The sequence below is a fragment of the Saccostrea cucullata genome, unplaced genomic scaffold (genome assembly GCF_032062105.1).
Source record: "Saccostrea cucullata isolate Sc308-1 unplaced genomic scaffold, CSIRO_AGI_Scuc_v1 ctg4307, whole genome shotgun sequence".
In the NCBI taxonomy this organism is placed as follows: domain Eukaryota; kingdom Metazoa; phylum Mollusca; class Bivalvia; order Ostreida; family Ostreidae; genus Saccostrea; species Saccostrea cuccullata.
The window spans coordinates 6,568-32,395 of record NW_026930679.1 but is presented as its reverse complement, the minus strand read 5'-3'; the positions used below and the strand labels follow the sequence as shown (position 1 = coordinate 32,395).

At 31.9% G+C, this 25,828-nt stretch overlaps 1 protein-coding gene across 1 annotated transcript; it reads right to left on the bottom strand.

The window, feature by feature from the left end:
* Window positions 1–248: 248 nt before the first annotated feature.
* On the bottom strand, window positions 249–23,188 carry LOC134229585 (uncharacterized). Its single transcript, XM_062711336.1, has 6 exons — window positions 22,510–23,188; window positions 20,439–20,984; window positions 18,223–18,302; window positions 16,354–16,468; window positions 3,996–4,119; window positions 249–369 (listed from the first exon to the last, which is right to left on the bottom strand). The coding sequence occupies exons 1-6, from the start codon at window positions 23,156–23,158 to the stop codon at window positions 249–251; spliced, it is 1,635 nt and encodes a 544-aa protein (XP_062567320.1). The 5' UTR covers window positions 23,159–23,188.
* Window positions 23,189–25,828: the final 2,640 nt, after the last annotated feature.

Below are 25,828 nucleotides of genomic sequence, written 5' to 3'. Positions count from 1 at the left end.
TGTATCATTGCTATTTCCGACAGAAAATATATTGTGCTTTTGAGACAATCCGGGAAAAGATATTCCGGTACAAGGCTTGTTTTAGTCATGTTCCGCTAGGTGGCGTTATTTTAGCTATGAGACTATAAATACAGGTGAAGCGGCAAATTAATTCAATTGCGAAGTTGATGCTGAAGGAGTAGGACAAGCGGACCATTTGTTACGAGAGGTAATTTTAGTTAATGATTATAAATAAATATTTAAAGCTTTCAGACGTGACTGAACAAGTCTTTCCTGGCTTTAGATATTGTTTTGTCATTAAAAGCGACAGTGGGAGCCATCAAGAGCTGTACTACAGGAGACAGCAAGAGCCGGACTGTATGAACTGCGCTGTAAGAGCCAGTATCAAAGAAAAGAGACTGTAGGAGCCGCAAGAGCCGAGCTGTAAGAGCCGATCTCTTATGAGCCAGCATCACTGATTTTGTGTATATAATTGATTAAAGACAAGTAGTCTAATTTATTTGTATATATTGCTTAATCATATATTTGTATATATTGAACCTGCCAGGTCCTCAGAAAGTTAACTGAGGGGATTCAGCCGCCTCTGTTATTTGTTATCATATTTTTAGGTTTAACGCTACACTTTTAAATTGTAGTACTGACAGGCTACAGGCTTATAAAGGGAAGAAATTTTTCAAAAACGTGAAGTAGATGTACATTACCAACCTTCCTCTTTTATTGACGTTCATGTGAAACCTGGTATACATGTACAATGTATATGTATATTATACTTCAGATATTCTTGCGGGGGGGGGGGGGACTGGGTTGGGGATGTGGTAAAAATTCACAGGTAGTTAGTTTAAATTAATATATGTTCCTTATCGATTTGTAAACACTTTGCTTTATTTTTTATACATATCAAAATTTTTGTACATATATAAAAATCAATACCCAAGTTCCGATGTAAAAAAAATCAGCTCCTCCCCACACGAGTAAGCAGAGTATTTAAAACAAAAGACTGTATTTAGAAAATAAAAATGTTACGTATTGATTAAAGCAAAAATCTGTAATGTTTTGATTAAAGCAAACAGTCTTATATCTTTAATTGTATTTGAACAATACCTTATTCGTTAGCTTTCTCTTTTATTGGACAAATTATACACCGGGTTCGTTGCCACAATGCTCTCGGATACAGAAATCTATAGGAAAGACATACAATCATGTCCTACATGTACATATACATGTCTTTTAGTCTTTTGATAAAAAAAATATTTGTTTTCTAGCCTCTCATTGGTGGATTTCAAAAACGGAACGCAAATTATACTATATAATCTGGTTTTGTATGGAGACCCCCCCCCCCTTGACAACCAGCTGAATCATCTGTACCCATGCAATCTTCTCATTGCCAGTCCTCGGAATTCATGGAAACTTCAAGATTCAATAAAATTAATGTACATTTAACTTCAAACAGTAGCTCTATATTACTTCTAACAAACAAACATCATGGCTGCTAAGTCTAAATAGCAGTTATATTCTCCTCTCGCTTCCCATCACTTCCGTTACCAAGCTTGTATTATTGAGTGGCAAATTTAACTCATAAAAAGCAACACAATTTTACACCCCCAGTTGTTTAATTACCTTTAAATTAAATTATAAGGAATGACTCTAATGTTTGGCCAAATTGTTCGATATAAAACCTGTTTTGGGTCAGATTACGCCTTTTTATAATCCGCTTCGCGGATTTATGCGCAGCACTGTTAAGGCCTACATGTACTATGAGAAATCAGTGGAAAATAGCCGTACAAAAAAGGGGATTTTTTTAATTGATTTTATTTTAATTAAGCTGTTTATTATCACGGAACTTTAAGGCTTATGGAAATATCATAGTAGAACCCACTCTGTACTGTATGAAGTTTAGTCCCATCGACGGACAGTCACGTGATGAATGCACAGTTCTTGTACTGAATGTTGAACAAATTTCAATATCCCAAGGGCATACCCTAGTTGAAATTAAAAATTCAAGCTATTATTTCTATCTGCATACTTTGTAGTTTCTGAAAAGTGCTGCTGCTTTGAATAAAATTCGCGTTTTAATAGTTAAATTTTCAGGTAAATAAGCCAATGTCGAAATATGTTTGACTTTTACCAAATATTTTGTGTACTTATAAAATCATGCCCTTGATTTAAAGAAAGCAGCAGTACTTTTCAAGTTAGGAAAAATATCCTTTATCTTTATTCAAAAAATGGTTCAGATCTATGCAGTGTATGCCCTTGCGAAAGTACGATTTTATGAAGCATCTCGATGTAAAATATATGTAACCTGTACATAAAAACACGACATAATTAATAAAATACATTCTCTTGGTAGATATTTAATAATCGCACTAAACAAAGGATATACATTGGTATTGATCGAAAATTTAAAACCTGTAAATAATGTGCCATTTAATAATAAACACATTTTCCATTGTTAAAAAATTCCTCAATCTGCCTCTCAGAGCACATGAAATTCGTCATTTTTACCAATATGACGTAAGGTTTACAAGTTCTTCGCAATCAATGCTTTGTTTAAAACCAGCTTCATGGGATTTAACGAGCAAATTTTTATGCATTGATAAGTTACATTGTTGTTTATTATGCTAATATAGATAAAAGTTGCAAATTATTTCATTTTAAGGTATTATGAGAAATACATAAGTCATATTTTTGTGTGACGGCACAGTAAACTTTTAGGTCCCGCCCCATTTTTCAATCCTTAACAATGCTACGTAGTGTTCTCAATGATTACAAGTGTAACCATTATTTCAACAACCAATCATACAAAAACATTTTATGGCCGTGCAGCCATATTCCCTTGTTTTTTTCTTTATAACATGTTCGATATTCGATGCTGAATAATGTCCTAGAAGCTCCCGTTAATGTTGAGATCGGTGAATGACGAAACCAATTGCACATTTCCCTTATAATTGGTTGTATCACTTTTTTTTTCCTTTATATCGTTTAAAGACATATGAAACAAAGAAAAATGCACTTCATTTTTCACTTCAAATGCCATTTTTGTGCTAGGTTGAATAAAAACTAAGAAATACGTCGTGGCACATGACCCAAGTTGTTTCTTTCAAAATTGTGGACAACAGTTTGATTGTATCATCTGTCCTTATATGAAATTGTGATTGAACAATTCAGTGATGACATTTTATGAAATAATGGATTGCTTGTTGTCACTTTCATAAAAAATTGCCAGTAGCTTAGATTCGCCGATTGGAAATACCGCCATGCTCAAGTTTATGCTATTTCATGGCGAGTTATAGAAAATTGAAGTAGATTTTTAATTTAATGCACGATACTTTATTAATATTCGAAATGAAATCTAAATATTGTTTGGGACATCGTCTTGTATAAAGTGGGTTGTTAGTGGAGAAAGTAAGTGTACGCGTTACGGTGTTTATTTTCAAAATTAATTAATTTACAAGTATAGATAGGCGTGTCATTATATGACAATCATCTTCAAAAGATAGCTTAAGAAAAACGTCCCATTTTAAACGTGGATTTTATTTCTTTAATGTGCTTCATTGTATTTTTTTTATTCAGGTCCAGTTGGTATTTGCTCAAACATTTTCCTAGAACCTCAGGAGCTGTTTTGGACTGCTTTGAAACCGCTTTCCACTGCTGAGCAGTTTCAAAATTTTTTTTTTAAATAGGATCTGGATGATAAATTACCCAAATCTGCTTTGAGTCAATTTTCGTTATTGCCAATTGCTTTTTTAGAAAATGAATAAAATTTGGAATAGATTACCGACGGCAAACAGACAAGCAAATAGCTATATAGACAAACAAACGAGTATTAAATATTGTTAATCAAAAAGATCCGTTTGAGATTCACGCCACAAAAGTTTAGACAATAAGGATTATAATTTTCATACTTTGTTAATATATGTGAACCCTGTTATTAAAAACATTATCAAACATTATTCAGCAATTATACATATTTTGGAGTTAGACTAGCTGACATGTACCTGCCCAATACAACGACCTTCATCTTTTCCTTTTCCAAAACTTTTCGGCTTTCTGAAAACCAACTCTTCCTATCCCTGCATTCTTTAAAAATATCTCGAATATCTCGAATATTTTCTGGTGTACCTGTTGAAATGCATGTGGTAATATAATACACATTTGGAAAAAAAACCAATAGTGTGACTGATACAATTATAACAGTTATTCATTTTCAAACTTAAGAATGTTAGGCGGATGGAAAGAACAAGATATGTTTTCCATACAAATTTTGCCCTGTGATTTTCTAAAAAAAAATGAAACTTGTGCAAAAGTTGAAAACTCATGCTTTTTTAATAATTGAAATTCAATGCAGAAAAATCACACAAGTCATTTTTCTCACGTGTGTTTTTAAATGCTAATTATGACGTCATAAACATGTGCATTTTCCAGTGTGTTCTTAAAAAGTTGCAGAAGACACATATTTTCAATGGAATTTTCTTTCAGGTAACGTTGTCCACAGGTATCGCCCACAAAGATCTTGAGATAGTGATTTGTTATTGAATTTTGCACAAAATATCAAAAAATTAACGTGGGCGATGGCTGTGGACACTGTTTTCTAATGGAAAATCACCCTTGAAATGGGCCATTTTGAGACTTTTTTCTGTTGAAAATAGAGAAATGCTTCACATTAATGACGTCATATTTGCAGAATGGTAAACTTTCATGCAATATTCTTTCCTGATTTATCACAGTCATAATTTGGTTATATTAGTTAAATATAATAAATTTTACAAGATCGATCTATAATGAACTATATAGTTCTAGAAAATTAATTTCCTGAGTAGAATTCTAAATAAATATTTAATTAATACACTGCCGCTCTACAATAATACATGTAAACTGTGTCAACAGAATATGAATCTGCTACAGGTACACATGTACATTTACGTGTACACTAAGCTCTCATACATGTCCATGTAAACATTCAATATATAACAGATACATGTACTTAAAACCTTGTATTAATTAACGGAATTGGATGATAAACTCCTTGTTATTTTTTACGATAATAAAAAAAATCTCAAAGGATAATTAAAAAGAACAAAGTACGGTATTAGCAATAATTCGCCGAAAATAATACGATATTTTAATCTTCTTTGTACAATTTTTTGATGTTATGCTTTGAAGTAAGGAAGATGCGAACTAATTTCTACAGGCACAAAAATGACGTAATTTTTAACTATGACGTCACTAATGCGCGCTCAACATGGAATGGTCATGTAAAATCGTTAAATTATATTGAAAAATGAGTAATCTTTGCTGAAATTAGACCCTTTCACATGCAACAACCACTTTTATACTCCGCATATAAGTTCATCATTACATATCGCAGTTACACTATTGAAATAGTGTTGGTTGTCACCTGTGATCAATATGAATTTTGCAAAAGTTAACATACGGAAAAAAGATAATTTACCGACACAATTTTCCTGATATCGATATCAATGACACATAATTGATACAAAATGAGATTTGCTGATTTTAAGTACCATCACTGGATATCGCAAAGAATAGATATCTATGAATATGAATAAAATATTTTGAAAACAAAGAATAAATGGTACCTAATTAAAGATGCCGTTTTACTTATGCTGTTTGTACATCATCTGCACAAGTGTATAGACTATAGTGTACGTTGGTTGTACATGTAGTATTGAACAACAGTACTAAAATATCCTAGACCTCAATTCATTACACAAAAGTAGCAGTAATATTTTTTTTTAATATTTATTAAAAGATTAATTTAAGAAATCCGAAATACCTCAGTATAATTATATTTTCTACGAGTCTTCCTCAATGTACATGTGTATGTGGTCTTACTATAGTCATAGTGCGACCCCTCCAAACAATAATATGACAACCATAAAAAATACAATAAAATGTATATACATATATATAGACATATGTTTGACATTCAGCTCATGCATACATACATGTATATTTATTAAATCTTATATATATTTTGGACACAAAAGTCACCCCCCCCCCTCTTAAATCCGCCAGCCTTGCAGTGGCATAGTATGCATATCAAAAAATTCAAATATTAATAGCTGAAACATTAAGGAAAATTCTTACAAATTAATTCAATACATATACTTTTTTTGTTCTTAAGCAAAGTTATCCTGTTATGGTTGCCTCTAATCATAATCTTCAGATATTTTCTTTTAGATTTTAGTTCTCTCACCATTTAGATCATTTAGATACATGTATCAAAATTTTGCCCCCACTTTTTTCAGACACTGTATAAGCTTTTAACTCAATAATTGTCATTTCACCTATAAACTTCAAAACCTATGAGTGAGGAAGGGAAAAATTAAACAAACGAAATCCTCGAAGAAATGAGTATTTACTCATCGAAGGCACTTGAGTCGGGAATAAATTTTAACCCATAGTATAATAATAAAACGTTATTACATTGGCTCAAAAATTTATTACAGAAACAAGTGCCTGTTTACTAATTTATGAATTAAAATACGGTCAATATTTGTAATCATGTAGGCTTATTGTTTCATAATAGTTTTAAGTAAACTTTTCACTTTACATGAAAGAATAGACTCTTAGAGGCTTCACATGTTGTCTATTTCTATATATGGATTGTATAGTTTTGCTAAAAGTAAAAGAACACATTAAAATACATGTATCTTGACTTTTCCGAGTGCCAATTTCTCCGAGACCTCCGAGCACGGTATACGAACTTCAAGCAGCCTAAAGTTGTAAGTTGTGTAAAAAAAAAATGTACTGCATGAGAGAGGATAAGTTTGAACTTGATTAATTCCCCTTCCAAATCAAACCGCTTGTCAAGATCTTTCAGGGTAAGTTTATTTTATTCTACCCCCGCCCCCTTTCAAAAGCAAAATAAATGCGTACGTCACTGCTATGTCGGCGAAGAGACAGGACATAACTAAATCAACTTGTATTTAAAAATGAGGGATTAAATATGCATAAGATATACCGTTTATGATAACATTTGTGTAATTTAAGGGATTTAATCTAGCTGAAATCATATTTTCCGCTTCGTTCCGCGTTTTAGCAACACCCGGAAAGGGGGATGCTAATTCGGTAAAAAAAAAAAAAAAAGATTTGTACCCTAAATCCAGGTATATCCGTATTGTCCAATAGCATACACAATCACATTCCTTAATTTGTGATCACGAAGTTCATGTACGCTGAAAAAGTATCTGCTTTTTATACTTTCACTATCTTTATCAAATATTAGTTTATGTTTTTATGTATGATAAAATGCCAACACTTCATAGCATTATGCATTTTGTACTGTACGATAGAAAACTGTATGGCGTGAATTGGGACATACAAAGGTAATATTTGTAATATATAGACCACCTAGTGCAAAAGCAGACTTTGTAAACCAACTTGCTCTATCTATAGAAAGTGCTTTGAATGCTGAATTACCAATATTTCTATTGGGTGATTTTAATTTTGATATGTTAGCTGATGGTAACAATGCATTTAAAAACATGTTGCAAAATTTTTCTTTATCAAATGTTGTTACAAAACCAACAAATTTTTCAAGATCAAAAGGTACATGTATTGATCTTATTATTACCAATGCTGTTGAAAAAATAGAAACTGTAAATATCTTAACGCCTTTTTGTAGCACTCATAGTCCAGTTGGTGTTGATCTACATTTTAAAACATTCAAGCAACATTCATATAAAAGATACATAAGAAATTATACAAAAGCTAACTACTCACAACTATGCACAGATTTGTCAAATGTTGATTGGGATAGAGAGGTATTTAATACACACAATATCAATGACACATATGATAACTTTATGAATATATATAACCATTATGTTGACAAAAATATACCTAAAAAAGTAGTGACCATTAGACCATCAGATAAACCATTTATGACAAGTGCTATTAGATGTAAGATGCGACAAAGAAATAGAGTACATTATAAAGCAAAAGCAAATAATAATGAATATCAATGGAGTAGATACCGTCATTTAAGGAATGAAGTAATAAGTATGGTACGTAAATCAAAACAAGTCTATAAAGAAAAAATTACCTCACAAATATTAGATAGATCAATACCACCTGGCAAATGGTGGCGAATTGTAAAGTCTATTACTAAATTTTCTAAAAAACAGACTAAACCCCCACCAATAAAATCCAATGGTAGAATTTATATACACCCAGTTGAAAAAGCTAATATAATTAATAAACACTTTGCAGAAATATCTCATATTGATGTCAGCACAGAATCCCAATTACCCCTCAAGGGCCAGGTCCACCATATTCAATAAACACAATTCATATTACACCCCAAGAAGTGGAGGATCAATTACATAATATCAACCCATCTAAACCTCCAGGTCCAGATGATATTTCTCCACAAATACTGAAAAATATAATTCCATCTATCACTGCACCCCTAGCAAAATTGTTTAATGCATCATTAACCAGCAAACAGCTTCCCCATATATGGAAACTATCAAATATTACACCAGTTTATAAAAATAAAGGTAGTCCCGAAGAACCAGGAAACTACAGACCTATTGCTTTAACTAGTATTCTCTGTAAGATTATGGAAAAAATTATTTTCAAACATCTCCACAACTATATGATGGATCATAATCTTTTATCTAAGAATCAGTCTGGATTCCAACCTGGGGACTCCACTGTAAATCAGCTTCTAGAAATATACAATACTATTATAAGCAATTTAGACCAAGGCAAAGATGTAAGATTTGTTTTCTGTGATATATCAAAAGCATTTGATAAGGTCTGGCATAAGGGGTTATTATTTAAGCTTAAGCAGAATGGTGTTGTCGGAAATATATTGGAATGGATTGAAAACTATCTTACTGATCGTGAACAAAAAGTTTTATTAGAAGGGTACTCCTCAGTTAGAGAAAGTATAAATGCAGGCGTCCCACAAGGTTCGGTATTAGGACCATTTCTCTTTTTGATATATATTAATGACATAACTGAAAATTTAGAAAATCAAATTAGGTTATTTGCAGATGATACTTCTTTGTTTGTAATTGTAGACTCTGATACACAAGCCCCTGCCGTCTCTTTAATAAATGACTTGGAAAAAATTAAACAGTGGTCCAGACAATGGATGGTAGACTTTAACCCTAGCAAAACTGTAAATGTTAATTTTACCCGATCAAATAAAGCTCATCCACAAATCTCATTTGGTTATGTAAATAGTTACATAGAACAACAGCAAAGTCACTGCCACCTTGGACTTATACTACAATCCAATGGTGGTTGGTCAGAACATATATCCAAAATATATCATAAAGCATGTCAACGTTTAAATGTTCTTCGCACCCTTAAATACAAATTAAACAGAGATTCTCTCATTAGTATTTATATTGCTTTTATAAGGCCTATTTTAGAATATGGAAATGTAGTATGGGATAATTGCACACAGGAACAGAGTAATCTATTAGAGAGTGTGCAAATAGAGGCAGGGCGTATCATTACTGGGTTAAGACGCAATTCTTCAAAACAAAAATTGTATAATGAATTAGGATGGCAAACACTTAGTGAAAGAAGAACTAAACATAAGCTTACACTTATGTACAAAATACTTAATGATTATACACCTGAATATTTGCAAGAAATGGTCAATCAATGCCTACCTGTTTCACATAATTACGCATTACGCAATAATTCGTATCACTTACCAATCACTAGAACAGTTGCATACTACAATAGTTTTTTACCATCTACAATTAAATTATGGAATGATTTGCCAGATAGCTTAAAATCTGTAACAAGTGTAGCAAAGTTTAAACAGTGTATGCAAAATAAAAATCTTGAAGATAAAACAAAATCCAAATTATACAATTATGGACAAAGAAAATTAAATATACTCCACTGTCAGTTGAGAAACTTCTCTAGTAATCTTAATGCAGACTTGTTTAATCATAATTTAGTTGATTCACCTAAATGCTTAAAATGTGGATATTGTTTTGAAGACTCTGTTCATTTTTTCTTTCAATGCCCATGTTATGATTTTGCCAGGAACATTTTAATTACATATATGAGTGACCATGAAATACCAAGAGATGTCAATATTGTATTATCAGGTTATGATTTTAAAAAGACTAAAAGATTTTAGTCTGAGCCTTCCTTTCCATATTCTTTATTACTCAATTTTTTGTTTGTTTGTTTTTTCTATCATTTTTTTTTCTTCTTTCTCACTTTTCTCTTAAGTTTATGTTATTGTTTTCTTTATGCATTTTTTCTCCTCAATTTTTCTTCAACTATGTATTCTTTATAATTCTCTTAATATTAATTTATAATACATGTTTTGTTGAACTTAAAATATGTACAGTAATTTAAGTGTACCATGTGTACCTTGATCTCAAATGGAGAGAACTAATATAGGCCCTTGGCCTGCTGTTCAATCCATATTCATATTGTACTTTTTGTATATTATGAATAAAATACTTCTTAAACTATACAAAGGCATTACTTGTACAATTAGGAAATCCAATCTACTACTTCTGAAGGAAAAGCTCGCAACTCAATTTTTTTTTCGATAATGAAAAGTTTCAACACTCTCAGAAAGGGAAATACCTATTTATGGCGGGGGGGGGGGTCTTGGGCCATGCAATTTATGAAAAGTGTGTGCTTCCCAGGAAGGGGATTGCAGATAGTTGGTGTTTTTATTTATTTTTTTTTTACTCACTATATATTACATTAATTGCTTAAAATTAAGAAAAGGTATGTTTGGGGATAGGGACTACTAAATTTTCTAAAGCATTTTTTTTTCAGTTGTGACCATCCCCCTTCTAAAATGACTTCTCATGGACCAATACATATATAACATGTTTAGTATATTCTTTAAATACAGGAAATACTCGTCTGTATTGTATTGTACATTAGCCCTCCAGATTCTTTTCGCTTACTGTGAGAATCATACATACAACACGTTCAATTGTCAGAAAAATGAAGATACAAGGAAGCCGTGATATATTTTTTTTATGCTACATTCCTTACCAAGCGAGGAATTTTTGCGAAAAATAAAAACAACAACAAAAGTGCACCAGCAACTTAAAAATTTTAAACCAAATAAAATATGCGAACACTGTACTAAATACATATATTTGGAATAAATATGTCATCGGCTGCTAAAAAGTGGGGATTCTCAAAAGATAATCCATGAGCGATTATTCATGTACTTATCCGACAAAATTGTCAAATAGTATTGAATACAGTGTATATATAAACTTACGAGGGTTGTCCCAGAAAACGCGAAAATTTTTAATAGCTTTAGTTTCACTTTGACTATAAATTAAGAAAAAATTGCATAAATCATTATGAAGTAGTCAATAGTAAATCAAAAATATTTTCCGAACAGGTTTTATAACTTTTTTAAAAGCAAATTGAAAGAATACCTGCTGTTATGATATTCAGTCTGAACCGAAAGTTTGATTTACATGTATACCCCCCTCGCCCCCAATCTAATCCGCCTTCCAAACAAAATTTCACAACATTTACTGATAATTCATTTTCAGTCTTATTAGATATAATTTTACAGTCCTATTAAAACCAAAATATATTGTATGGCATTTATAAATTATATGAACTAATTCAACTCATAATGGAGGGAAGGGGAGGGGGGCATTTAAATTTCAAGTGTTCCTCAGTCACCAAGCAGGTATAAATGAATATATCACAGAAAACAGTTTTCATGTACCCATTATATAATTAACAGTTTACTAGGCTGATACTTTTTTAAATCAAGATCGAAATTTCTCGCATTCTTCTTAATATGTTTTAATATCTTTACTAGCAAAATTGACCATTAGAAGGAGGAATTCTCCTGTATATACGTACATTAGATAATCATAGTCTTCCACGCTATTGTTCCAATAGATCTAAATAATAATTTTATTGACATTCGAGTTTTTTCAACTGTTTGTGCACCTTACTTACCATATTTTTGAGAAGTGAGTTTTTTGGTACTAAGAACAGCCCGGGACACTCGAATTTTTCCATCAGTACATAATCTTCACGAGATTTTTCTCAATTAATTTAACAGAAATAGTTGATATTATTTTTATTGAGACCTGCAATTAAATTGAAAATAAATATCCACGAGAAAAGTGTTATTGAATCAGCAACTTAATTTCTTCAATATATAATAAAAACTGTGTCCTAGCGAATAAGTTGAAATCTTCAGATTACGCTTATTGTACACGTTATATGTATGACGTCGCGTCAAAATTCTTCGTAAATTCTTGACGTTTTGCCATAAAAGGTACAGTATTGAGCGTTATTTTTGCAATGCATATATTTGAGACAGGTATATAAATTATATATCATTTAATTCTACAAATTCTAAGGTTTTTAAAATGTTTTGTATCGAGCAGGTCTGACAAGCGGCATTTTTTGGCCAATACCGTACTTTGTTCTTTAAACAGGTTGAAATGTGACTTTTTCCGACTAAAATATTATTAAATCATTGCTTTTAGACTTTGTGTGTACCGATGCTAAAATAATTCAAAATAGGTTTGAGTCGGCAAATTAATTAAAAATCAAGAGGCCCATGGGCTACATCGCTCAACTGAGCACTGTGGTTAGAAAAAAATAGAAATTGGTTAATATTATTGAAAAGTTTAAATCTTAAAAAAGTCCCATGACCAATCATGACTTTTTATTCTTGAGAAGAAGATTTTAAAAGAATTTTCCTATATATTTCTATGTAAGACTTTGGTTGGCAATTTTGGCCCCGTCCTACCCTCGGGGGTCATAACTTAAACAAACTTGAATTTACACTACTTGAGGATGCTTCCATATAAATATGATCAAATATAGCTTTGCTTTTCTTGAGAAGAAGATTTTAAAAGAATTTTCCTATTTAGTTCTATGTAAAACTTTGGTTGGCCATTTTGCCCCCCCCCCACCTACCACCACGGGTAATGATTTCATCAAACTTGAATCTACACTATCTGAGGAATCTGAGGATGCTTCCATATAAATATAATAAATTATGGCTTTTCTATTCTGGAGAAAAAGATTTTTGGAAGAATTTTCCTATATATTTCTATTTAAAACTTCAGTCTCCACTGAGGCCCCGCCCTACCCCCGGTGGTCATGATTTCAACAAACATGAATCTACGCAATCTGAAAATGCTTTTATATAAATATGATCAGTTATGGCTTTACTATTCTTGAGAAGAAGATTTTTAAAAAATTTTCCAATATAATTCTATGTAAAACTTTGCTCGGTCATTTTGACCCAGCCCTACCCCCGGGGGTCATGAATTGAACAAACTTGATTCTACACTACCTTAGGATGTTTCCAAAGAAGTTTCATCTTTTCTGGCACAGTGGTTCTAGAGAAGAATTTTCCTATATATTTCTATGTAAAACTTTGGTCGGCCATTGTGGCCCCGCCCTACCCCCGGGGGTCATGATTTGAACAAACGTGAATCTACTTTACCTGAAGATGCTTCCCCATAAGTGTCATCTTTCCTGGCCCAGTGGTTCTTGAGGAGAAGATTTTCAAAGAATTTTCCTATATATTTCTACGTAAAACTTTGATCGGCCATTATGGCCCCGCCCTACCCCCGGGGGTCATGATTTGAACAAACCTGAATCTACACTATCTGAGGATGTTTCCCCAAAAGTGTCATCTTTCCTGGCACAGTGATTCTTGAGAAGAAGATTTTTAAAACATGCCACCAAATTTTTATCAATTCCCAATTATCTCCCCTTGAATGAGGGCGTGGCCCTTCATTTGAACAAACTTGAATTCCCTACACCTAAGAATGCTTTGTGGCAAGTTTGGTTGAAATTTGACCAGCTGTTCTTGAGAAGAAGTCGAAAATATGAAAAGTTTACAGACAGACGGACAGACGGACTACAGACAAAATGTGATCAGAAAAGCTCATTTGAGCCTTCGGCTCAGGTGAGCTAAAAACGAAAATAGTTATAGACTTATTCTCATATGAGGCATATTTGAAGGGCAGGATATTGAAAGTCTATGACCAATTTAAAATTGGTAAACAAGATTTAACAAAGTAGCCAAATATAATATTGACTTCTTTATTATAAAGTTACTGTAAGTATGGAATGAAATTGATTAATACTATAAATTAATTAGTTGTATTTACTCGTCTTGCAGGATCACGGCGGAATCAGAGGACTCCTTTTGTTTTTTGTTTTTAATACATGTACAGTACATGCAGTAAATTAACGTACAAAATGCAAGCTAATTTTCATAGTTCAGAATGTTAGAATTATTTCAATCTTTTCTACGATCAATGAAATTGTTTCTGAGAATTAATTCTGTCTGTATTACACAGAAAACCCAATGATTCGAAAGTTCATTTACCATAAGTGCAGTATTTCTTAAAAAGCTTATTAAAAGACCTATGCACATGAACATGGTAACATTGTACAGATAAAATAAAGCAGTGGATTAAATTTAGCCTAGGGACTTTATTTCATTAAATTAATTTATATGAATTTTTATTTAAATTTTAAAAAATGTAAAATATTTTTAAAATCCATAAATTGTGCAATTATCTATTAATTTATTTGGAATAAAATCTTTAACGAGTGTTTTACACACAAGTTACATGTATGAACAGAAACCCGATAAAATATAGATGCGTTTCATTAGAAACAGTATTCAAGGGTACTACATGTATTTGACACCAGATGAGACAGCCGTACAGATATGTTGACGGCGAACACACACTTGTCGGGGTGTCCTTTATGGGAGAAGGGGGTTGGGTGTTGACAGCACAGGAAGACAGTGTGGTAATGAGAAAGGTACATTTACATGTACGTGTCAGTTTTCTTGTAAGGAAGGCGATTTTACACCCAGATGCATAATATTTTCAGTTTATTTTTACAGCGAAAAAGGTAAGCTGTTCTAAGTCATCATGTTTTTTCCTTTTGAATTATTTTTAAAATTTAAAAATATTTTATAGTAACTGCTATGGTGTGATAAATTGGATAAGGCATATTCAGGCATTATATTTTATAATAATCAAGGAATTAAGCTTATTAAAAAGTGATAAAATAAATAGATTTAAATATTGAGCGTATACTGATAGAATGGGTGTTAAAGTTATCTTGATCAATGTCTTATGTATTTTTGATTTTTGTAATATCAAGACTTGGAAAAAAAATCGTGCAAAAATGTATATATATCAGAGGCGTTAACACATTACTATTATTATTAGACAATGGATAGGAAAAATGAACATTGGAATAAAAAAGACATATCAATCCCTTCTTATTATTTATTTATTTATTTATCTATTTATTTATTTATTAAATTTAATTTATTTATCTATTGGGTATGCATACACCCTGGCTTACCGAAATTTTTCTCTAGTAGCCCTGACTAATTAAAAAGATAAAAACCGAGGGTTTCCGACTATACACGATAAACGCAAAACACGATACACGATAGAACCTGATAAACGATCTACACGATAAACACAAAACATGATAAACGGAAAACACGAAACGATAGGATATACGCACAGTACGATAGGATACACGAACGATACGATAGGATACACGCACGATAGGACACGATAGAATTGTAAAGATCAACGATGCGGGTACTGTATCTTTAATTATTAAAGAATTACAAGCAAATTAAATTTTGTCCTTTGGGCACCTTTGGTCAGTATCCTTAAATTGACGACTTGAAATATTATGGATTTGCAGTAGGATGGATCTCTTTGAATGATTGTATTTTACTAAAGGTCCCTTTCAAGATTTTTTCACACAAAGGCACCACCACTTGCATGTGGGGAGCTGCAAGTTTTGTCCTATAATCGGCACTCAGGGCTATTGAACAGGGGGGGGGGGGTATTTTTCCTGCCATTAGCTACTAACACACGGGATCTCAGTTTAAGCAGTCTAAAAACCATAAAAAACCAGTCTCTTCGTCCCACATTGGGATTAATGTGAATGTATAGAAAATACAAGTTTAAGTAACTAAAAACGTAAGTCTTGGCCATGAAAAAAGTTACTTATAACCATCAAGGGACATGTTCTTGATTTAAGTTTACGGCTGCAATGGACAAAAAATGAATAAATGTTTTACGCAAAAAATGATACAATCGTTTAAATATCGCTTCAAATTAAAGCGTGTATGTACTGGGAAAACTGATTTTCAAGTTGTCCGTCTGCTTCGTTAATTAATTTTTTCTTTTAAAACTCAAGACCTAGGGTGGCATAGGTTAGGGTAACTTTTGTGCCCATCGCCCCAACCTTTGCCACCCTAGTTCTCATATATATATATACATGTGTATGCGCATTTTATTTATGAATGTTCTTTTTTTTTAAATTGCCTACCAGAAAAAACATCATCCACTCTTGAAAGGAGGTTCCCAACACTATCAAAGATATCCAAAGCACATTGTTTTGCCTCTTCAAACTTGCGATATCCAGCAGAGGTTTCGACAAATGACTGAAATAATAAAGCAACAACACCTACATTAAGATGAAAAACTACATTTACATCATATGAAGAATACGATACTATTTTAAAGATTTTATTTCCAAAAAATTTCTTTAAAAAAGGCAATATATCTAGGTTTGTCAACTACAACAATTTTTGTTATCCTAAACCAGTATGGTGTTCCATTAAATAAAAACTCAACTGTTTTGTCATTATTTGTAATAAGGGCATGGACATAGTTTCAGATGAAAATTTCAAATTTATTTTCCCATTTTGTACATGTACTCAACTAATTATAAGGTATTTATATCGATTATCAAAAAATTGAATATCAGTTATCGAGATTCAAGACAGTATTACAGCTTCAAACCTACCTCAAATTATTTAAATCTATACATAAATCTGAAAAATTATGTTGTATATATTTTTTTTAGCAAATTCGCGAGTTAATTGCATTTGCAAAAATATTTTTCTTAAAAAAAAATACCAATAGGCAAAGTAAACAAAGCAGTGGTCATTCGCAAAATTTTGAAACTTAAAAATCAACAGCATTTTGACCCGAATTCGCAAAATAAAATCGACGTAAAAATTTGCAAATTTACGGTAAATATACTGAAAGGAAAAAGAAACGCATAAGAACATGATATGTAAAAAGTTTTTGAATATGTGGCCGAAAATTATGAAAATTGGTCAGATGTGTATTTTGGTTACTTTGCACTAGAATTGCTGGTCAAAACTACTCAACAATGAAATGTATGGCGTCACGTAATGGAAGTGATAAAACGTCAAAAACACATGCATGTTGTTGATGGTAATTTTGTGATCACGTATTGTAGTGTCAAACGATGCATTAGAGTTACAGACATCGTTTTTGCATATTGGAAGTCAGTATAAATTTCTTACAATCATGGTGTAGCTGACGGAAGTAACATTGGGTCTGGTAATTAGATTCAATATTGCATAAGTGAATAAAAAGGCAACAACATCTTGCTGTGCAGATTGTTTTAAACTTTTCACCACCCCCCAACTGCTGACGATGGCGCGTAACAACGTCACATCAAGATAGAACTTTCATCATGCCACCTCGGTTATTGTCTAGGCATTATCACTGAAACTGATATTCATACAACAGACAATCATACTCATTTTTTCACCCTTAAGTTGACAGAAAAACTCTGCTCTAATATGGGCCGCGAACGTGGCATCTTAATGTCGATTTTATTCTTACGCGCACGATTTTTAATTAAAGTAACATATTTATATATCAAAATACATCAGAAACAGGGTTTTAAAGGCAAAATATTAAATAAATTTCCTTAGATGATGCCTAAACAGTCTTGTCTAGTGTTTAGTATTTCAGACTCTGTAATGCAACGTCAGTCTATTTTTTGACAAAATCAGGTCTTTTGAGCTTCAGAAAATCCTAGCTCACTGATAATTCTAATATCTGAGGGAAATGAGGCTATTGTTATGTAAAATAAGAAAATGTGTACATCTTTGTTTGACAATAATACATCTTCATAACCATGTAAATAGTGAGATATTATACAATCATTTTATTGGTTTTATTGATATGTCAGTTGTCGTCACAAAATTAAAATAAAGAATGTCATTCTGTGTCAACAATTTCGACATTGAACCCCCCCCCCCAAAGGAGAGAATCTATAAAACACAAGACCTTTCTCTCCACATATAACTGTTATACATGTAGTATAATAAACCGTATCTTAACGATAATTGAAAGATAGAATGCAATGTTTTACCTCATCCGAAGAATCTTCAGAGTCACTTCGTTGTGCTATGTCTCTTTCCTTTATTGAATGCAATTCGATTTTCTTCCACTCTATAATGACATTGTCAACATACTTAAACAATTCAAAATGATTTAATACAATAACATTTAAAATAAGATTCTTTACCCTTTTCTTCGGTATAAATTATGAAGCATACATAGAATTTTAAAAAGAAAGTATAAAAAAAATCATACTATTGAATAACTACAAGTATATTTGTGTATCATATTTATGGAAAAATAGTTTAATAACACAAACAATATTTATGGTCATTACTAATTACTATGCACAAATCTGCCCAGAGCCCATGGTTTATTTAAGTCGTTGAATTTTTACATGACATTTTGAAATTTTGGTAGGTCATGAGAGAGTGGAAAATCGAAATGAAGAGTCGAAACAGAGATTGTTTACATAATCCTTCAAGTTCAAAGGAAGCTTCATTCATCTACATTATCTAAAAGTTGAACAACCTAGATAAAGTCTGTTTATCTGCTTATTTGTATAATTTGAAGGTACGGAACAATTACTTTACAATTGTTTGGATGAAACATGTTACAATTGTTTAAAAGCCAAGGCTTATTTGATATTTGCTGCTGGGGATACTAAAAGTATTAAGCTTGAAGGTGTTTTGGTATTCAAAGCTGTTGACAGTTATGCTTGAACTAAGGATCCAGAATCTTTTTTTTTATTTCTACTTTCAAAGACATTGATAACTGTCTCTAAGAAAAGCATGCAAAATCTGAAAAATTACCCAGAAGGATCATATTTCCCCAGCTTACCTTCACTTGTCAACAAAACAAAAAAAGTGAAAAGAACAATCAGGAATAATTTTCGCCAACCAAACGTTCTTTAGAGACATTTTTGTCTTCTTTAATTGGAAGATAGACAGAAAAACAGCAGAGTGTGTACATAATAAATAGGCAGCCATCATGTAAATGCATGAAAACTATTGCTATATGTCATACAGTACAACTATATAAAACCTCTTTTGTCTTCATGTTCTGTTTGATAAATGTCCTTGGGTTTTTTCTAATGTACAATAATTTTTTGCACACGTTTTGCTTGTTTGTAAGATCATTTTATTGATATCCTTTTGATACCTTTTCCTTTTGCCAAATTTGAATCATTTGTTTTAAGGGCATTTTTGTCGTGATAGAGGAAGCATACAGGAAAAGAAAGAAGACTAATCAGCATTTCAAAGGAAGAAAACAGCTTCGTCTTGTAGGTGTATATTAGGATCACAACTTCAGGTCTGATCTGGTGAATGTTATTCATCTTCTGCTTTTAATATAAATTCCTCTTATACCATTGAACGAAATTTTTTATGAGACTTTCAGAGAATCTTTATTACATAATGACATTGTGCACTTGTGTGATCTGGCATATATTTTGGGTTTTCCATAGAAAAACATGGGTACTGCCATTATATTCATATACATGTAGAATATGGGGGTATCATTTAGTGATCTCATTGCTCAAAGTACTTCTATTTTCCTTTTAAAGTTGCAGTAGACATCAATTTCCATAGATTTTTTTCTTTTAGAAACCATACAGCGCACGCATCGCACACAAACATTTTGAGATTTGTGATCTTTCAAAGAATTTTACACAATATCTCTAAGATTTGAATTGGGCAAGGACTGCTGACACTATTTTACAATATTTTCTAATTAAAAAAAAGCATATAAATTAGTGATTATTGTAAATAATATCTTTTATGTGACATGTGCAGTGTTTATTTAGATTTCACTTACTTTACCCTAATCCGTCTTACGTTTGTAAACATCGTTTGGCCAAGTTTTAATTTAACCCGTAACTCTTGCTTATTAGCCAATCACACTTAAGCAATTTGCCATGCTGCATTAATTTAATTTTGATAGAATCCACGCGGTGCAGTGCCATGTATGTTTTACTTGGGGTAAAATCTCATATTAACATAAAATATCAATGCTGAATTCAAAGTAAAATGCTTGTTAAACATTTCTACATTAAATTCAACGCTGACTGTAAGAAATAGGGGAATGATTAATCCTCAAATCCATTAAGGAATATGTGTTGTGAAAAGTCAAAAGGGCAGAAAACACGGACACCCAGAAAATTAAGATTTGGAATCAGTTAGAATTACCAAAGAAGAGTAAATTTCCACGGTCAAAGAATAGTAAGAGAGTATCTATGAGAATACGTACCTTTTTCGTTTAAATCTGTAATAGAAATCGCGATGTCTTTCTCCGCAAGACCAACTAATGAGAGGATGTATGGATCACTGAAAAAATCCATTAAGCATTGGTTTACTATGCCTTTCTTCATATCATCACTGAACCTACTGTACCCATCTTCTGATGCAAATGTCATTCGGAAAAGAATACTTCCATCCTCAAGATGCACATCACTTAGCTTGTACTTTTGTTGGAGAGTGGATAAAAACCTCACAAAATTATTGAGAATAGCAACATTTTTGTCTGGGTGCTTTCGTGCATATTTGTGAATTGTCTTTTTCATTTTTTCAAGCAAATTCATTGCAGCCTTTTTATCATCATCGCATGAAATACTATCCATATATAATTCAAAACTGCTTTGGAGATTACAAATATCCTCTTCTGTTGACTTTTTGTTGATTGCGTCCATCATTTGATTGAGTGTATCTTTTATCATGCTACTCAATGTGATAGCTTGACTGTTATTTTGCATTTCTTTCGCTTTTAATCTTATAGAAAGAACCTTCACTCGTCGTCCTGTAAATAATTAAAACAAGATCAATTACCTTTACTATGGTGAAAAGAAAGATCAAACTTACTGTGAATCATGTTATATTTTGCATTAAGTGGATGACTGTAAATTTTACATTTAAAAATTGAAATGAATCATTGTTTTAAATGTTAGTTGTTTATAATAACAAACAAAAAATAAAATAAAATAAACGGAAAACATGTTCTTATTTCCTCGGTTTTAATCATCTGTTTTTTTTTATGTTTACATACCGATGTTTAATTTTTAAATAATGACTAGACTAGAATTCTAACAAACTTACGTTGTACTATGAATTCTTGTGTATACAGCTAGGCACATTGCCATGTAAAACAGTTCCTGATCGTTGTCGTAAAGCAAAAAAATGTGATTCAACGCAACAATGATACTTTACTTTATACGCATTTGATGATTAAAAAATGTCATGGTTTTGTCACAGAGCAAAAGTGAAGGCCATAGAGGGTGTTATAGACAAATAATCAGTGTTTGTAAAATCAGAATAAAATAACAATTGAAAATACTTTTCCATTTTTAAATTTTGGTTGCATTTGTTCACCGAATTTAAAACGACTGAAAGCTATAGTATGCACGTCTTAGTTAAATACACCATGTCGTTTTGCAAAGGTGGAGGTCCTCGATTATATGAGGTTTTTCTTCTTAAAACAAAATTAATAAAAAAAATCAATGCTGTTGAGTTTTGAAACCGGGAATCCCCCCCCCCCCGAAGCCTAAAACGTTTAATTATGTCAGATATTAGACGTTCATAGGCGTGTTCCCATTGAAGAGTCTAATATCTGACAGAATGGTCAATTTGAAACTTATAACTTACTTAAAACACCTCTTCATCAATGTCGAACACTTTCAATGTTTACGTATTGGATATCTACATGTGCATGTACATATTAACGGGCTACGTTCTGCTTGCCAAGGGTTACTACCTAGAACGTTTACTGTTCATAAAGTTAGACCAAAGAAAACTAGTTTTAAATTTTCTTCTGCAGGTTTTCATTAATTATTAACAGGAATTACCGAGTTATAGTTTTTATAAATAAATATGAACTATAACTTTAATAGTCTATTATTCTGCAGTGCGATATCTAGTATTTACTACGCAAAGTAAACCAAAGTAAATTCTTTTAGATTCGCGACAGTTTATTCATTTTACAATACTTCATCATGGATTGAAGACTACATTATAAAACAACTACCTCTACAGATCCTGGATTAAAAAAAACATGTTATTTATCTAGAACACCAAAATGCAAACAGAAGCTTAAAGTTTTTTTTAATTATGAAATGCGGAAGTTTTTCTTATATATCGGAGATTGCATGTATCAGTTTCCTCTTTGTGTCATAGAACAGGATTTTTATACACAAATAAAAAAAACAAACAAACACCATCTTAAATTGATTTTTCCATTTTTGTGAATGTGTCCGTTTATGTAATTTGTTTTAAATACATAGAAAAATATATTTTAACAAGAAGTGTTCATTTACATCTTTGGGGCTTACCTTCTCTCTTAGAACTTTTGGCCGCTCTGAATTCTTTCATCATTGCCAAGAGAGACGACAATACATCTCGCACTGACTTATCATTTTCACAATCACTTTTAATTTTTTCTATTATGTTTTCTTCATCTTCTTCGTCGAAAGATTGTGCCAGAATTTTATTTAGGCCATCACAGTATTTCTTCCCGGTAAAAGTTTCAAGTCTCTTACAAACATCGGATATAATAGCCCAATTTTCGTCAAAGATTTTTTGGGAAATAAAGGCTGAACTCGCGTGCGCATAAACATTATTCCGGATGAGGCGTATCCTCTCAATGTCATCCCCTACCATTACATCTCCGGCTGCAGGCATCACATTACCACCCCAGCCCTTAGTTGGTATTTTAAAATTGGAGCAGATATTTCTTAGTAACATGTACAGTAATGTGCAATCAAATTCATTGTATCCAGACTTTGCAGCATTTCTTAAAATCAATTCCTGATCAGGTCGCAGTTTTTGATAAAGCGATGAGGATTTTACTTTTCTGAATATTAGTGCAGGAGGAACTTCCATTTCAAGAATATCTCTGCAACTTTGGGTAAGTTCGTCATTTATCGCCATTCCAAGTTTTGCAAAACGGGAACGACCACCGGGATCTACTTTATATGCCATTGCAATATGATCTATTTTACGTTGCTCAAGAAAAAACAACTACCTAAAAAAGAAATAAATTTAGTAATTTTCTTGTTATCAAAATTGTTTTTCGACATGTTTGATATATACCGGTACCCTTCAAAAATACATTCTAAGAACATAACTCTGAAAAAATATATAATAGATGTACACATCAATTATACACAAAATTTATATACACTTAAACTTTCGCAATATGCAATGCATATTCAATCAGTAATTGTAATAAGAGTTACTACTAGACATATTAAAAAGACATTTCCACTTGGACCATCTATTTGTATAAAATGTATTTAATTTTTCTTTTAAACAATAGTATTTATTTCGATATTTTGAAATACGTATCAATTAAAACGGGGTTTTTTTCTTGATGATCAAAATAAATATTTCTTCACTTATATGATAATCAAATTAATTGTTTTGTGACCGTTTTCCAGATTACCAAAAATAACAGTTTTGACATCAAATATAATTCTTGTTCCAGACTTTTGAAAAATCCAATCTGAAAATGCTAACCAAATCATAGAAACCTGTGAAGAGTAGAATTCAAATGCTTGATTTGATTCTGGTTACAACTAGCATTATATGAAAATTGTTTGATATTTTGACCAAACACTCAAAATGCTTTGCTTCAAAATTCAGATGTGGTAAAAAGTAACTATACAAAATAGTCATTTGAAATACTTTCATAACTAATAAAATTCCCTTCCGTATTGAACAGAACATGTACAATACAGTACGCTTTAGCGAACATTGGCTTACAAAATACATATCTATTTTGCATCTAAATTTGTTATTATACCACAAAGGATCACACACTGAAATAAAATAAAGTTTCTTTTAAAAACATTAATGATTATTGTACAAAATTTAAATTAGAAATACTATGTCATACACCATGAAAATAAAAACAATACCGTATACTATTCTCAGATATGTTCTGTAAAATATGGGCGACAAGCAACTATGCTTTTGTGGAAATCTTCTTTAGTACATATTAACCTTAACTATCTTCGATTAGCAGTTATTATGCCTAGTAGAGTTATATAATTGTAATTATGTGATATTTGACACTGTGTACAGTCCAGAGGCTTGTACAAAATACAATACCAAAAAATATTTTTGAAAATGTTCATTAACATGTGATTAATTTTGAGTTATTCAAATAAAATATATGAAATAATTTTAATTGTTATATTCATTTAAGAATAGCTCATTTATTCTTTATATTGAGAAAGAGTCAACATAATTAATTTTAGTTTCTTCCAAAAAAAATATTTCCGGTAGACACTCACAATCGAACAGTTTTTAGCTCTACTTTATCTAGGAACCTAAAGAGAGCCTATGAAACTTCATAAAATTGCATCATTTCAGAAACATGTGGTTGGTTTTCTCTAAGATTAACAGATTTAGGTCAGAATAAAAGCTTTCTGCGACCTTGCTGCTTGTACACAGGAATGTGCCAAAGCCATAAGGAAAATCTTTGCTGCAAGTTAGCAGCAATGTTTGCCGCAAGATTGCAGCAATGTTTGCTGCAGGCTTGCAGCAATGTTTGCTTGCAGCAAGGTTTCCATATTTGGAAAATCCAATGTTTGCTGCAGACTAGCAAACCTCATTTGCATGGTAAAATGTTTGCAGCAAACTTGCTGCAGACTTGCCGCTAACTTGCTGCAAACACCAAGGCTGTATAGACTGTCATGCTTTCTTTGGCTACATTGCTGCAAGCTTGCAGCAATGTTTGCTGCAGACTAGCAGCAAATATTTGCAGGAGGGCAATATTTTTGGTAAGGGAGTGTACATCAGCAAATTAAAAGCAGATAATACAGGCATACTAGATCAAAACAATTTTAAAATATAACCGAGGTACCTGTGTGTTAATTTTATCTGAAATTTCATAATTTTCTCGTGCCACTGTTGAGACACAGAAGAAAATATGACACAGAATGTGAAATGCAAAAGTTGTCTTCCTTTGTTTTCCTTATTTATACAGAATAGCTTATATATGTCTCATGATACGTATTCTGTGTTGTCATCTAAAGAAATAAACTTATCAATAAAAATCAAAGTATGATTATACATGAAGTTTTTACTGTTTTCTTCACAAAAGTAAGTCAATCTTGAAATTTATTCTTGTTCATTTTGAGATGAACCCTACTTTCGTTTTCGCGCACGAAATAGCCTCTGAACGAAATTTCATTATTAAAATGCTTCAGTAAGAATATAACATTGTATCAGCTTGGCAATGAAGTAAACAGACCATCAGACGTTCAATTCACACTGTGTACATTTTTTCTACACACGTGTTGGCTGGCTGCTACAATCCGAATTTGCTCCAGTAGGCCTTAGAAAATTCGTGTGGCGAACAAGAAAGGTTGAATACTTGCCTGTAAGTGATATGCATTTATAGTAGTATATCAGAGGAAGCTGTTTTTGCATCTTTTGACACATTACTCGTGCGTATATGAAAATTAGAGATTTTTTAATTTTTCAATCTATTTTTAAAACGACTAATCGCGCCGGCCATACTTCAAATATGCTAGGGGGCATCTCAAACTTCATTGAAAAGTCACCAAAACGTTTGAAAACACGAGGGAAAGTAGTGCATTAAGCCGTACTTTTCAAGCTCTTTTCTGATACGGAATCAAAACG